The sequence below is a fragment of the Curcuma longa genome, unplaced genomic scaffold (assembly GCF_044706935.1).
Source record: "Curcuma longa cultivar G26 ecotype Majalengka, Jawa Barat unplaced genomic scaffold, ITB_CL_G26_1.1 contig_28525, whole genome shotgun sequence".
In the NCBI taxonomy this organism is placed as follows: domain Eukaryota; kingdom Viridiplantae; phylum Streptophyta; class Magnoliopsida; order Zingiberales; family Zingiberaceae; genus Curcuma; species Curcuma longa.
In genome coordinates this window covers 1-14,260 of record NW_027433735.1, presented here as the reverse complement: position 1 = coordinate 14,260, position 14,260 = coordinate 1, and the positions used below count along the sequence as shown (strand labels likewise).

The 14,260-nt window shown below is 35.5% G+C and overlaps 1 protein-coding gene across 1 annotated transcript; it reads left to right on the top strand.

The window, feature by feature from the left end:
• Positions 1–241: 241 nt before the first annotated feature.
• On the top strand, positions 242–14,225 carry LOC141819295 (protein MICRORCHIDIA 1-like; the record flags this gene model as incomplete). Its single annotated transcript, XM_074706636.1, is given in 13 exon segments — positions 242–503; positions 594–683; positions 1,756–1,790; positions 1,986–2,064; positions 2,670–2,759; positions 5,588–5,663; positions 6,834–6,912; positions 6,997–7,125; positions 9,766–9,864; positions 11,117–11,218; positions 11,301–11,450; positions 11,626–11,718; positions 14,174–14,225. Coding segments are annotated over 13 exon segments (1,273 nt in total), but the record flags the coding sequence as incomplete, so codon positions are not given.
• Positions 14,226–14,260: the final 35 nt, after the last annotated feature.

Genomic DNA, 14,260 nt, shown 5'->3' with positions numbered 1-14,260 from the left:
TATTAATATTAATATTTTCCCCATTAATCCTATTTTATTTTATGGAATAAAAGCTTAATTATTAGGATCGATCGTAGCCCTTGATTCTAGTCTAGATACCTTCATCAAGATTCCACGTGGCATATATCGGAACGAAATCTATATATATTAATAGAAAATCACGATGCAAATTCGAGGAGTCGTTTGTTGCAAATCCCAAATCCTTGGTAGGGTTTCAATCCTCCTCTCGCTTCGCCCGGATTCTCCAAACTCTCGTTGGGTTTCTGATTGTGTTGCTTCGCCTGCGATCGGACCCCACGCCACCATGCCGCCGACCGAATCTCCTGGCGACGATGTGGTGGTCCTTGGGTCGTCAGCTGATGGCGGCGTCAATCGGGTACGCTCCTCCGTGGCCCCGAAGGGAGACGAAGAGCAGAAGAGGCGCAGGGTTCTCGAATGCCGCTACTTTTGGAGAGCAGGGGCGTATGAAGTCCCCTCAGGAGTCTCGCCTTCTGCCCGGCATGGTTCTTTGTACCTCATATCACTGAAGTTCAGCCAACCCTTTTATTTGATGTTTTCTGTTCTGCATCTTATGCTACCCCCTGTTGCTGCAGTCGCGCCGGAGTCATCTGATTTTGATCGAGCGCGCGTGCATCCAAAATTTTTGCACACCAACGCTACTTCGCACAAGTGGGCTTTTGGTGGTATGCATCCCTCTTGACGAATTTTGCTTGGTATGATAGCCATCATGGGCAAGGTTGCTAATCCTCATTGTAAGTTGTAACCCAATGGGCAAAAGAAAACAACTTTTGTTTTACGTGGGGAGCCAAAACAATTAAGGGATGGCTGCAATGCTTTTTTAGTCCTTTTCTTTAGAAAGATAAACTGTATAGTATTAGCAGTTGCGCTCAAAAAGCTTTTTTTAACCCACTTAGCTATGCAATATTAAAGCAAAAAACTACTACTTGCACCATCAGCCATCTTCTTGTTCAGCGTTTCCATCAACATGATCCTGCAGATGTTAATATTTGTTGTAAAATTCTGTACATAATATAGTAGTTAAATCACAAAGTTGTTTCAGGGGGTTTAAGTGTTAGTATCTCATAAAAACTAATTATTGTTTTCTTATATACCTGTCCCAGGTTGTTTACTAGTGGCCAAATGCATCTTTCATATCCATTAATTGTAATGTGTTAAATACATGTAGGATGGAGAGTGTAGGACTTGTTCAGTTAAGTCCTGAATTTGAAGGTTTTACGTTCTATATACCATGAAATCGGATGAAAAGACTTTAATAAGTTTTCCTCCCTAAGTCAAGTTGTCTAGAACCATGACATGCATTGTCTCAGTGCACTGAATGCTAATTATCAGAGATATACCATGAATGGATAAAGAGGCATTAGTGACTATTCCCTCCCTAATAAATCAAGCTATTTTATAACCATGACATGCATTTGTTCAATCCAACAGTTGCTATCTCTTATCAGAGATATATCTTGCCTCCTCTTGTTTTTCAAAGGAATACTACCTATTGTCGCATATTGTTATCTGTCTTGTGCTCATTTACCAATTGTTCACATCAAATTTTAAATGCCAGACAAATAATTTCTTAATAATTACCTCATATGCATCTGTATAGTCATTGACATATTGCATATGCATTGTGCTATTCTGTGATTTTGCAGCATTCCATTTGTGTATGATTTTTAAAACCTTGCTTGTAAGATATATTTGGCTTAAGCATGATGTTTATCATTGTTTATCCTGTATATGCAGCTATAGCTGAACTCCTTGATAATTCGGTTGATGAGGTATGCTTGGCTCTTAAATGTTCTTTTGGAATTGGTCTTTCATCTGAATAAGATCTTACAGCATTTCTGAGATAATATCAGATCCTAAGTTGTGTTATATGCTTTTATTTTTTTCTCCATCATCTCTGAATGGTTTGAAGAATAGTTGAAACATTTTTTTTCCTATTTGGAGGCTCCAATAATCTGTTTTTTCAGATTCAAAATGGTGCAACCCTTGTGAAGGTTGATAAGGTCAGCAACTCAAAAGATAACAGTCCTATGTTGCTTTTTCAAGGTACTTTTCATCCACACAACTCTTCTCTGAGTAGAAATGGAATTGTCTAGTACTGATCCAAATTTAATTATATCCTGCTGAGAACCAGAGTAGGATTTGGTAACATGAATATGTCCAGCAAAGGATTATTATTATTTTGTTTTACTTTTTTGAAGTTTTGCTTCTCTAAAACTTCTGATCATTGGCTAAGATATGGTTCATCTTCATTTGGATTCAGATATTTGAATCTGCATTAGGAATTTAAGTATGTAGTAAAGATACTTTATTGTGTTATTTTTGTGTTTTTGAAATTTCTTCATTCCAACATGTCCACATTTCCTTTTATTTTTTTAGAAAATATCCCCCTGCTTAATATCAGAATCATTTAATTTAGAATGGATGCAACTATTGGAAGAGAATTTGGCATAGTTTTTGTACATTGGCTATAGATAGTTTGGTTGATGTCCAGTTCCACTATTTCCCCTAGCGACTGTTGTATGCAGCTATGGCCCATGAGTTTCTTTTCCAATATCAGCTCCATTATTGCTTCTATCTACAGCTGTTTGTAGTTACAGGTAGAAGGTAGGTTGTTGGTTTTCTTACATTTACCAAGGAGAATTTTGCAGATGATGGAGGGGGTATGGACCCTGAAGGTATACGACGATGCATGAGCCTTGGTTTTTCAACAAAGACGTCAAAGACGACCATTGGCCAGTGTAATTACTATTCTCTCATCTTTAATTTCATTTATTTTCATAAAAAATATTATTATGCATTTGGTTTGGATAAGTGAGGCGCATGAAGTCATCTATGCAACACACAGTGAGATAGCCTTTTAGTATCAACATTAACCAGCAATTCATAACCTCTACAAAATTCTGCTGATTCCTTTCTGGATAAAACATTAAACTAATATAGTCCAATAATTGCTAAAACTTCCTTTTACTTTCTTGGATCAGGTTTCAAGGAAATTCCAGTTATCTTATCAATTTTTCTCCTTTGTTTGAATTTTAACTGGAGAGATACATTTTAATCTACATTTTATTTCAATTGTTTGTAGATTCTTCCGTATAGTTTAATTGTTTCTTCATTCTTATTATCTATAAGCTGGTTTACAGCGATCAATTTGTTTTCTTCTCATTGATTCTAATCTTTTGCATTAGGGCATTTAAAGGATGGAATGCTGATCCCTTCTTTTAGTTTATCATTCGTTTTGGTAATCATAGCTATGTCCACTTGAAGTTCTTGAGCTTTAGAATATTGTTGCTATAATCAAGTTCCGGCAAGTTTAATTTTCATATTTATGCGGATTTAGAATTAAGCTGAGTCTTTGACATATTCTATTTTGGTCAAATATTGCAAAAGGGAGCTCGAAAAGCTTTATGGTCAAACTATGTAGACTAATGATTTTCTTAAAAAGCTTTAGGTGGCATAGGAGGATCATCAATTTCTCGCAAGCCATGTTTACTCCACAATAATTCCACTGCTTGTACATATCTTAAATATTTCCTTTTTGTTTATACATATATGTCTATAGTCCCTTGTGCATAATGGAATTTTTTGGCGGGAAGTCATTGGCTCACAACTCATTTAATGCATTCAAGAAGTCCTTAATACTTGGTTGCACTCTCGGGACATTTTACTAGTAGTGGCATGGCAAAACATTCCATTTAATAGTTTTTTCCGAGCGATAAGCATGTTATGCATGAATGTGTGCTCCATTATGTGCTTATTGTCTTACCCCATGCTCAATTTCCCTCTTCACAATTTATAGAAACTATGCTGATCTCATAAGTGAGGTACAAAAATGTCACCGATTTCATTCCTTGTAGCAGCAGATCTAGGACCCTTAAAATCAGAGGGGGGAAAACTATTGTTATGAGAAATAATTATAAATACAAAAAATTTAATAGAATTTAATTTGTAAAATCCCTAACGTAGTCTCAGTTCTGTTTTTACTCAGAACAATTTTGAGTTGTACATTGTTCATGTTCTAAGGCTCACATGAGTATATTATTTTTCATGGGACCATAATAGGGAAATTTAGGAAAGAGTAACCTTTAACAAGGACAATTAGTAAATTGGAGGTTTTTTGCGTAAATTTAATTGACCATTAGAAATAAAAATTATTGTTCATTGGTAGAAATGTTTGTAGGCGTCTAATATATGCATTTAATTTCCTTGTATTTTGAAATTCTAAGCATCTAATAAAACATCATTTAAGATTAAATTGTACTTATGAGGTGGGTTTATGGAACAATTTAAATTTAATGTATACTTAAAAAAAAGAATTTATCCTCTCATACATTATGGGTTTACTTACCCTGGAGGAAGGAAACAGGAGTGGAAAAAGGAACAGAGAGGAGGGAAATGGGAAGGAGAGGAAGGGAAGAAGAGGACAAAATAATAAAATTACCCTGTTGCACCTCCCATTTGTGTTGTCTTATCTTCATTAATATCGCTCAATAGTTCAATCGTTCACATCCTGTCTCTTGCAGCACTACTGTTTGTGTCATCACTTGTCACTTGATCGCTTGCACCCGCCACATGCACTACCACTCACTGTTTGATCAATTGTTGCATGCTCCATTGCTTGCCGACCAATTATGAACAACCACTTGCTGTCTGATCACTTTCACATGCTGCTTGAACTTGTACACCTGCTTACCGCCTGATCATGACTCCCACTCGCTCTCCTTATACTTGCATAGAGTTCAATAAAGAGATGAAATTCATGTTGCTGACCCCAAATAGTTGGGCAATGTTTGATGATTAAAATGAGACATTACTTTTTTTTTAACTTTATTATGGATATATATATTTTTTAAATTGATAAAATTCTTGTTAACATTTTTTACAATTCCAGATTGTATTGTTTAATTGAGTTAGTGCTTCATAACAATGTCACTGTTGTTTTAGAATATTGTTCTCAATGATTTACAGCTTTTATACATGTACATTAAAATGCTTTCTGATATTCAAATTCTGCACATTTTGCTGTACTTAAATATGGTGTTCTAATTTGCTAAAGATTAGTCCTAATCATTTTTTATATATCTGCATTATAATGAGTATCTACAAAAGTTACAAGGTAAACGTCTCTGATATTTTGATTTTGATAATTTTAATGCATATTCATTTTTAAGCAAGGGAGGAATAGAAACTTCAGTAATTGGATGGTGAATATACCTCAAGTCATTCTCTCTAACAAATGCGATGAAGCCTTTTCATTATCATATAAATAATTTTTTAACAAATAAGAATATTCAAGAGTTTCTTAGTAAATAGATTTTGTAGCTCAGTTACAATGCATTTCATTTCTATTCTCTTCGAAAATACTAGTTACAAAGCACCAACTATGTTTGTCTTCTGTCTTCTTTTTTCCGTAAATTTTGAATGTAAACTACATTGGACAATTTCATCCATGGCAGTGGATTAATATGACTTGTTTTTTTATTTGAGTATCACTCACAATATGCTTGATCCGCTGATGACATATCTATTTTATTTGTTATCTTATTTGTATGTGTGTGTCTCTCTACAGATGGAAATGGCTTCAAAACGAGTACCATGAGATTAGGTGCTGATGCAATTGTATTTAGTTGTGCTAACCGTGGAAGGTAAAGTTTTTGCACTCTTGTTGATCCCTATGCCACATCATTCACTGTATTTGTCATCTTCAAATGATCTTTATTTAGTTACAATTTAACTTTTTAATCTTGGGAATTTGGGGAATGTAGGTTTGCTCCACATAAGTAATTGAGCTTGTACTGCTCTTTGTTCACTGCATAAGGTAGGGACTTTTTGGTCATTGATATGATTTCTCACATGAGTCCCTATGTAATGGAACCTATGCAACTGTTTGTATATTCAGGACGTTTCCTTCAACATATTAGAGTCCTCCATTTTTCTTTTTGAGCATGGATAAACCCAAATAAAACATGACTTACATTAATGGGTGAACTCAAGGCAGAGGGCTAGCTTTGTTGTAAATTGCTTGAGCTTTGGCATATGGAAAAGATGCCTCACATGGATTTTTAGTATCAACCAGCAGTTTGTTCAATGTAGTTGGTGTTTCACAATCGCCGTGTAGCAGCATCACAAGTGACTAAGTTTTATGCCATGCCTATGCCATAAGAGTCTACAACAATTGAAAACAAAACATCGACCATCTTTTCCTTAGTCACCCCTTGGATCACACAAGAAGGGTGATCTTCATGAGTATCATTCAAGGGATGTCTGTTTGCTTTTATGAATGAAGTACATCTTTGTATTTGCATCAATACAAACATAGCTCTACTGAATGCCCACTGTTGATACTATGCTAAGTTCACATTTCAAACTGTCCAATTGTTGGTGCTTATTGATCCAAACTTCTGAGGCTGACTTGCACATTGCTCATTCCTCTGAGTGAATGATGCAAGAGTTGTTCTTTGCAAAGATTGGTTTCCTTGTGTGGAGGCTCCTAGGAGATGTTGCACTATTGAAGAGGAACAAACTTTGATTAAAGCTAGTTTTTGGCTAATATGAAACATGTTAAGGGTTGCTTTGAGCGTTGCCAGCTACTATAAAAGTATCTAAGTATGTGCATATCTTTACCATAATTTGTAAATTTCTTTATTTCATTTTATTACATTTTACATTTTTTCAGTTTCTGTCCTAGTTCTGTAGCTTATACTTTGCTGAATGAAGACAATTGTCATTTTCTCCATCTATATGATTTTGTGAAGCTAGTTATTAGGTATTCTCCTATATTTGTTGTTCTTATACTTTATAGCTGTGTTTTCTAGCAATGTAACATTGTGCATTGGCCTGCTGTCGTATACATTCTTGAGAAGAACAATGAAAGATGACATTGTCGTTCCTATGGTAACATAATCCTCTTTCAATATTTCCATCTTCAAATAGGTATTTTCATCAATGTGGTAAACCTGTTGTCTTTTCTCTTTGCAGCTTGATTTCCACATAGTGAATGATCAGAAAATACCAATAATCTTGAGTTCACAGGATGAATGGGATAGTAGCTTGAAAGCCATCCTTGATTGGTCCCCCTTTTCTTCAATGGAAGAGCTTTTGCTACAGGTACTCTCTTTATAAAAACTCAAGACTGGTTCTAAAGCATATTGAGGAATGTGTGTTATGCTTTGATATATTTCCTTGTATTATCTTGCTTTCAATACATTTGTATTAGTTTGTCATTCTTTGGTTTTTTAAATTGACTCAATAAAGCAAATTATCGAAAATAGGACTTAATTTTCTGTATTAAGAGAAAACAGAATATTTAATTCTGATTTGATTAGATTCCTGAATCACTTACTCCACACAATTTTATTACTCGGTAGGATTAGTTTGTCAATCAGACACTTTTCATGTTATAAAATAATCATGTCTTGAGGACAACCATAGTTACTTTGATCTACATCTGGCGTGATGCAGTCAGTAGATGCACATTATTGTATGTGATTCGCTTAGTGAGCACATTAGTTCTGTTTGTCAGGCAGCCTAGTCTTAGCACCTAACATGATGAGTGAGGCTGAGAGGTAGTTAGTGGTTGTTGGGTGCAGCTCCTTCAGATTGAGTTTCCTAGCAGGGAGGGAAATAACTAGGGACAATCTATAAAAACGAGTTAGGATTGTTTTTAATTGATTTTTTGTGTGAGAGCATTTATTTTCTATTCATGAAATACTTATCCCTTCGCCTCATCAATTTTGTCCCAATATTTTGAGTGATTTCAGGTTCAACTTTGGTTCTATGTTAGTTTGCAGCTTATGTTTCCTTAGAGATAATGAGAAATTCCTTATTTCTTAGAGGGAAGAAAAGAGGAAGAGAGAGATATTTAAATTTCTAAGCTTGATTTTATAAAAACTAGAAATGTAAAGATATCATTGTATTAAACTTGAGCTTTTGCCTAACTTTAGGGCTTTCCACCTGATTTAGGTAGAAGGCAAAATATAGGTTTGTGAGGGAAAGATTTCCTCTGCCTCTTCCTTCCCTCTCTACATTGTAACCCTATGAAGTAGAGTGAACGAGCAGTTTGGGAAATCTTTCCCTAGTTCATTTCCTTTTGCAATAGTTTCCTCTTAGGAAAGTCTTAATCCCACATGACCAAGTTGTGGGATCTTGGCAGTCTTCTAAGCGAACATCTGAAACCAATTTAGTCTTTTTGAGTGCTGGACTGTGCCCTTATGTCATATGGTGTTAAAGCCAGCACACCAGTTCATGGGTCCTGAGTTTTTAGTGGATTATGGGTTAAGTCCATCTTGAGGGTGACTATGGTTTGAGACAGGGGAGCTTGATGCGAATCAAACATAAAGGTGACTTTACATGTTCTTGTGTGATTCACCTAGCATGGCTTACTTAGCCTACCAGGCACCCTAATCTAAGTGTCTAGGTGCACTTAGTGAGGTGGGGGGGGGGGGGGGGGGGGGGGGGGGGGGGGGGGGGGGGGGGGGGGTCCCTCAGATTTGATGAGAATAGGCCTATATTTAGTGACCATCTCCACTCAAGGGGCTATTCAGTTAGGGTGTGCCCTACATCAGACCAGACGGAAATGAAGAATTGAGAATTAAGAATCATGAACACGCTCTTTTCTCTTGCCTAAAGCAATCACAGTCTAAAAGTAAGACCACGAGAAGCACCTTAGCCACAAAGTAAAACCATGAGAAGCATCTCTCAGCTGCCTTGAATTATCTCAACTTTTAGCTATTGATTAAGATTTAGAAGTTGTTTGGGTGTGCTTCTGTTAAGAAGTGTACTCAGTAAGTGGTTACTTACATAGCATTTGGATTGGGTTTTGGGCTGTGGATAGAAGATGGAAAAGGTGACGATGAAGAAAAGAATAAGAAAAAAACAAGAAAGTTAACTGTGGTTTTGTAGCGTGATGGAAATGGATTTACACCAAGGAGGTTTCAGATCACTATTTCAAGAAAAAATATTAATTGTTCATTGCAGAATTAATTTGTGTTTTCCTTGCCATGGTTACATATTATAATACAAAACATAGATATATTAGCACTGTTAGAATGATCAAACGATTGTAAAAGGTATGTACATGCCAAAATAAGGAACTGATAAAAAGTCATGTAGATCCAATTCTAGCATCATGTGGGAAGTGATATTGGATTATGATCAATGTGGATGATCTCTCCCTCTTTATTATTTCTCTCTCTCTCCTCTTAAGATCTTTTCTCCTGTTCCTTTGTGTTTCAACTTTGTGTCTGTTTGTTCCCTCTCCAATTATTTCTTTCTCATTAAACTAACCAGTAGTTATGAAGAACAAGAAACTGTACACTTACTAATACTTTTGTGGTTCAACCGAAGAAGCATAGCTCAGTTCAATTGCACACCTGATTTTATCCCGGACATGTTAGAGTTCATGATTGGACTAATAATTGCTGATGTGCCCTATTGTAAATTAACTTGCTTAGCTAAATATGATTTAAGGAATAATTTAGTTGGTAGAAATATTTTGTCATTTGGCAAATGAGCAATCTTAACTGTTTATATTAGTTGAAAATTCTTTGTTTTTTTTCCAAATGAAGAACATGATATTCTTGATAGATATGATTGATTTCATTTTGTCTGGGTAGTTACAACTAATAGGTAAAAATTGCTATGTTGTTCTCTTATGGTTCTTGTGAATGGATTACTTCTAGTATGCATGAAACCTCTCATAATTTTAATTAAATAAGATAAATCTTACTTTTCTCTTTGACTATTCAGTTTGAAGATATTGGGCTGCATGGAACCAAAGTAGTGGTTTATAACTTGTGGATGAATGATGATGGGCTCCTGGAATTGGACTTTGATGATGATGATGAGGTAACTTAATTCGCAAACCATGCATCCACTTTTTGTGCTAGTGTCTACACATGTTAGTAAACATTATCAGTAAGAAACAACTAATGGTGGTGGACATAAGGATTATAAAATTGGTACTCTACTGCTCTTGCTGATTGTGAGCACTCTGGCTAATGGATTGCTCATGAAGCTCTGTATCTGAATAATTATTTTCTTAGTCATCAAAGGATCATTCATTTACTTTAATGATATCTATTGTTCATGGAATCTCTTTTCTTCTGTCTTGTCATTTTTTTATATATTTGCATTCAATCAAAGACAAATTAAGTTAATAATCTTCTTCATATCTAAATTTATTCTAAGGATATTTAGTTGAGCAGACTAACAAATAGTTAGCTTTGGCAAGCCGATTGAAGAGTAAATGTATTATTATATGTAAATATGCATTGCGTTATATCCCTGCATCATCATGTGTGCACACTGTCACGTGGACTGCTTTTTAGAACAATGCAACTAATTAATGTTTGAACTGTTTCTAGTGATTATGCTTTTTATTTTGTAAAAGTATTTTCCTCTGTGATAATAAATGATGTGACTGGACTAGGATTGCTTGGTTATGCCATGTGGTAGCAATGACTAGAGAAAACAGTGTGTTGGATAGGTATTGTTCTGGAGACAAAACGATTTCTGTTAATTATATACTAGTCCGAAATTTTGCTACTATAATTCTATATCTGCATTTAGTGCTATGGATCCATCTTTTTAATTCTTATAGGAGGATTCACTTGTTACCTAGCTTTTCACATTTAAGAATGTATCTCTATTCGATGATGCACAAGTGTATTAAGTTGTACAGTCTCTTCTGTGCTATGGGTAGATGTGCCTTTTACAACACAATTAATAATTTGTGGTGTATCATTGTCTTCTGCATAAATGTGTTATTTTTCTATTCACAATACTAGTATCTGTATCCCCAAATGTTGAAGAAAATTCCATGTTTAACAATTTAAAGCACAATGTGATGCACAAATATGTTTAGCTTGACAATAATTTCTGTGCCAGCTGTATCATGCGTTCTTGTCTACACTATTTTATAACAACTTGTTTAACATTTCTGCCTGCACAATTACTGCATTTTTTAATAGCTCCATCCATATCCAGAAACATTTACATGCTTAACTTTCTTTCTTACTGCCCTTGTTATATCTTTATCAGAAAAAGTTTATTTTTCTTATTATTAACCAATGTAACACTTAAAATTTACTCACCACAGGATATATTACTGAGAGATCAAGCTTACAGTGGAGGCTTTTCAAGAGCTGACAAAGAGATTGTCCATTGCCATGTATCTTCTAGGCTTAAATATTCTCTGCGGGTGAGTTTATGCCCTGTTCTCATATGTGAATGGAATGGTTTGCATATATCCAACTTTATATTAATGGAAGTTTACTTTTCAGGCTTATGCTTCTATTCTCTATATGCGGAAATTCTCAAATTTTCATATTATACTAAGAGGCAAGCCTGTTGAGCAAGTTAGTATTGCAGATGAGTTGAAATTTATAAAAACAATTACATATAAACCCCAAGTGGGTGTGGATGGAGAAAGTGTAAGTTTATATTTTTATTTATCATATCCATATTATACTTTGCCGACTCCACCTAGTGGGATAAGACTAGGTGGTTGTTGTATTATGTCTTTCTTACAATGTTGTGTCACTTTACATAAGTGCATGTCTGGCATAATGTGTTATTTTGTTTAACACACCACTTCTCACAATACAGGTGTCTGTGAGGATTACAATTGGTTTTGCAAAGGAGGCTCCTGTTTTAGGAATTTTTGGTGTTAATGTGTACCATAAGAACCGTCTTATTATGGTAAGATATGACATGTAGTTCTGCCAATCTATTGCCTTTGTTATGCTTGATCATTTTTTGTGTGATTCTTTGAAGGTTATTTAGGAAAATAGGTACTTTATAGGAAAATTTAAGATTCAAAATCTCACTTTGTGCCGTTGTCTCGGGGCATAGCTTGAAAGTCCTCTCGGTGCGTAGCTTGAACTAGATGATATTGGCTAGTATGCCATCCCACCTGAGGTCAATCCACCTAATGATAGACTTAGCTTAACATGTGTGATCTAAAGCAATATCAAAGTGAGAACATAACTTGATCAAGAAGCAATCACATGGAGTATCTAGCACAACCAACTCAATAGGAAACTTGAAGTTGAAGACAATATTGGAAAAGTGAGCACAAATGTTCAAAGTATGCATAAGGGGATAACATGAATACAAGATAAAGTAAAAGGTCAATAACAAGTCCAGCACTATCAATATCAAAATAATGATGAAAAAAAACTATGTACAGTTGTAATGATCATGTCTCATCTGTAGGCCTTGTGGTACTGATCTTATTTGCAATTGGATGGGTTTAAATATTGCATTGTCCCTGCGCCAGTCAGCATTCATAGCTAGTGAAATAGAACTACTTTCGGCAAAGCTAGTGCGAAAGCAAGATGCATTATTAATAATAAAAGTAGTTGAGGCAATCCTAGATCTTGGAGTTTCTTCATCACCTAACTCTAATCCGAACTTTCCATCTAATCTCCCACAGGTCATGCTCTAGTTAGCAAACTGGGTTCCGAATTCCAGTGGCATCAGTTTGCCCCCAACCACACAACCTGACTGCCTGTACACAATGTTGTTTGTTGCTGTGGGACGGAGGAACAACTGCTGGAGCAGTTGCTGACACCCCTGGCAAGGGGTTGTCACCACCGTTTGCGAGAGGTCGTCATTGCCACTGGAGCCTCCCAACCTAAATAGGTGAGGTTGACTCCACATTGATGGAGAGAAATCACCGCTGCTCCTCTTACGCTAGGGTTCCCACTCAAAGATGTGGTGCTTGTAAAAAGTTGTTTGTGGAGGTTGGGTGGTTTCTGCAAAGCGATAAAAGAGGATCGATTTCACAGAGAAGGTGATAGATTGATAGAAGAAAATGGATTGATGGGAGGTTGACGATGTTCTGTTGAAGGTTATTATCGTCTGTTGTATGGTTTCTGGGAAGCAATAGAAGATGAATTTGTTAGAGAAGGCGATGGATCAATAGCAGGAGCCATTTGATCCTTTAATTCCTTCTCATCTCTTTTCCCTGTTTTCCTTTTAGCCACTAAGCAGTCAACCTTCTGACTTCTCTCCCTCCTCTCTTTTCCTTCCCCTTCTGCCACTCTCCTTTCTCTTATTCGAAGGAATCATAACCTAAGTTCTGAAAGAATGTGGTTGCAGTAATTGAATGCTTATTATTTGCAAAACCTGGAAAGAACTTGTATATATGATAAAGCACGGTCATTGTTAGATTAATAAATAGTGATTATTTTCATATAACAATTATTATGGGAGAAACTTGCAATTTTGTGAGTGGACCAAAATTGAAATAGGAGCCGTACTAATGAATGTACTTGTCTTACCCATGCCACTCAAAGCAAAAGCTTCCTGCTGTACAATGATTCTCAAATTGTACCAAGGCGAGATTGAGGAGGAATTATGGATGGGAGAATTAGTTTCCATCTCAACAAAGTTGCCAATTGCTTGAGCTCCAGGGCAGTGGAGCTTGATGATGCTGGTCTTCAATTGCCACAAGGATTAATCTATAGACTACAACAATACACAATGCAGTCATTCCAGAAACTAGCTCGCATCAGCTTCTTGATCAACATTATAGGTTCATTTCTAATCAAGAACACCATCTTCATATATCCTCAAATCCATTAAATTATATCATAACCAATTATCCTTCCCACTTTCGCTTGATCAACAATTATGGAGAAGTGTCCAACAAGATCCAATAATGACAATTGCATCTTCTTCTTTCTTGATAGATACAATAAAAGTGTACAAGTAACATAAAAGATTTATATTTTTCTATATATCCATTTTTTAACTGAAACTAGAAACAAATTAACTTTAAAAAATGACTACCAATATTGTTTAGTAGATCATATATATAATGCTACATTAAGACAATAAATAACATTAATAGAAAGATTCATTCTTTTTTACTTGCTTGCATGGAGCTCCTTCAGCAGCACAAAATGAAGATATTCACAGTTATTTAGAAATATTGCGAATTTTGATGAAGAGGGAGCGTAACAAACAAAACTGGTGTTCTTTATTGTCTTATATGTTGGCATGTGTCTTCATAGTTTCAAGACATGCTTTAGGTAGATGTTTTGTTTGCCATTATGATGTATATTGAGGAATATAGTATATGCTAACAAATGTGTTTTATTTTGTTGTTGTCGTTGTTGTTGATTGACTTTTCAATTTCTTTCTTTAGCCATACTGGAAAGTTGTTCAGGAAGGTTCAAGTCGTGGGAGGTGTGTTGTTGGTATGCACCTACAATGATGTTTTGTTTATCCATTA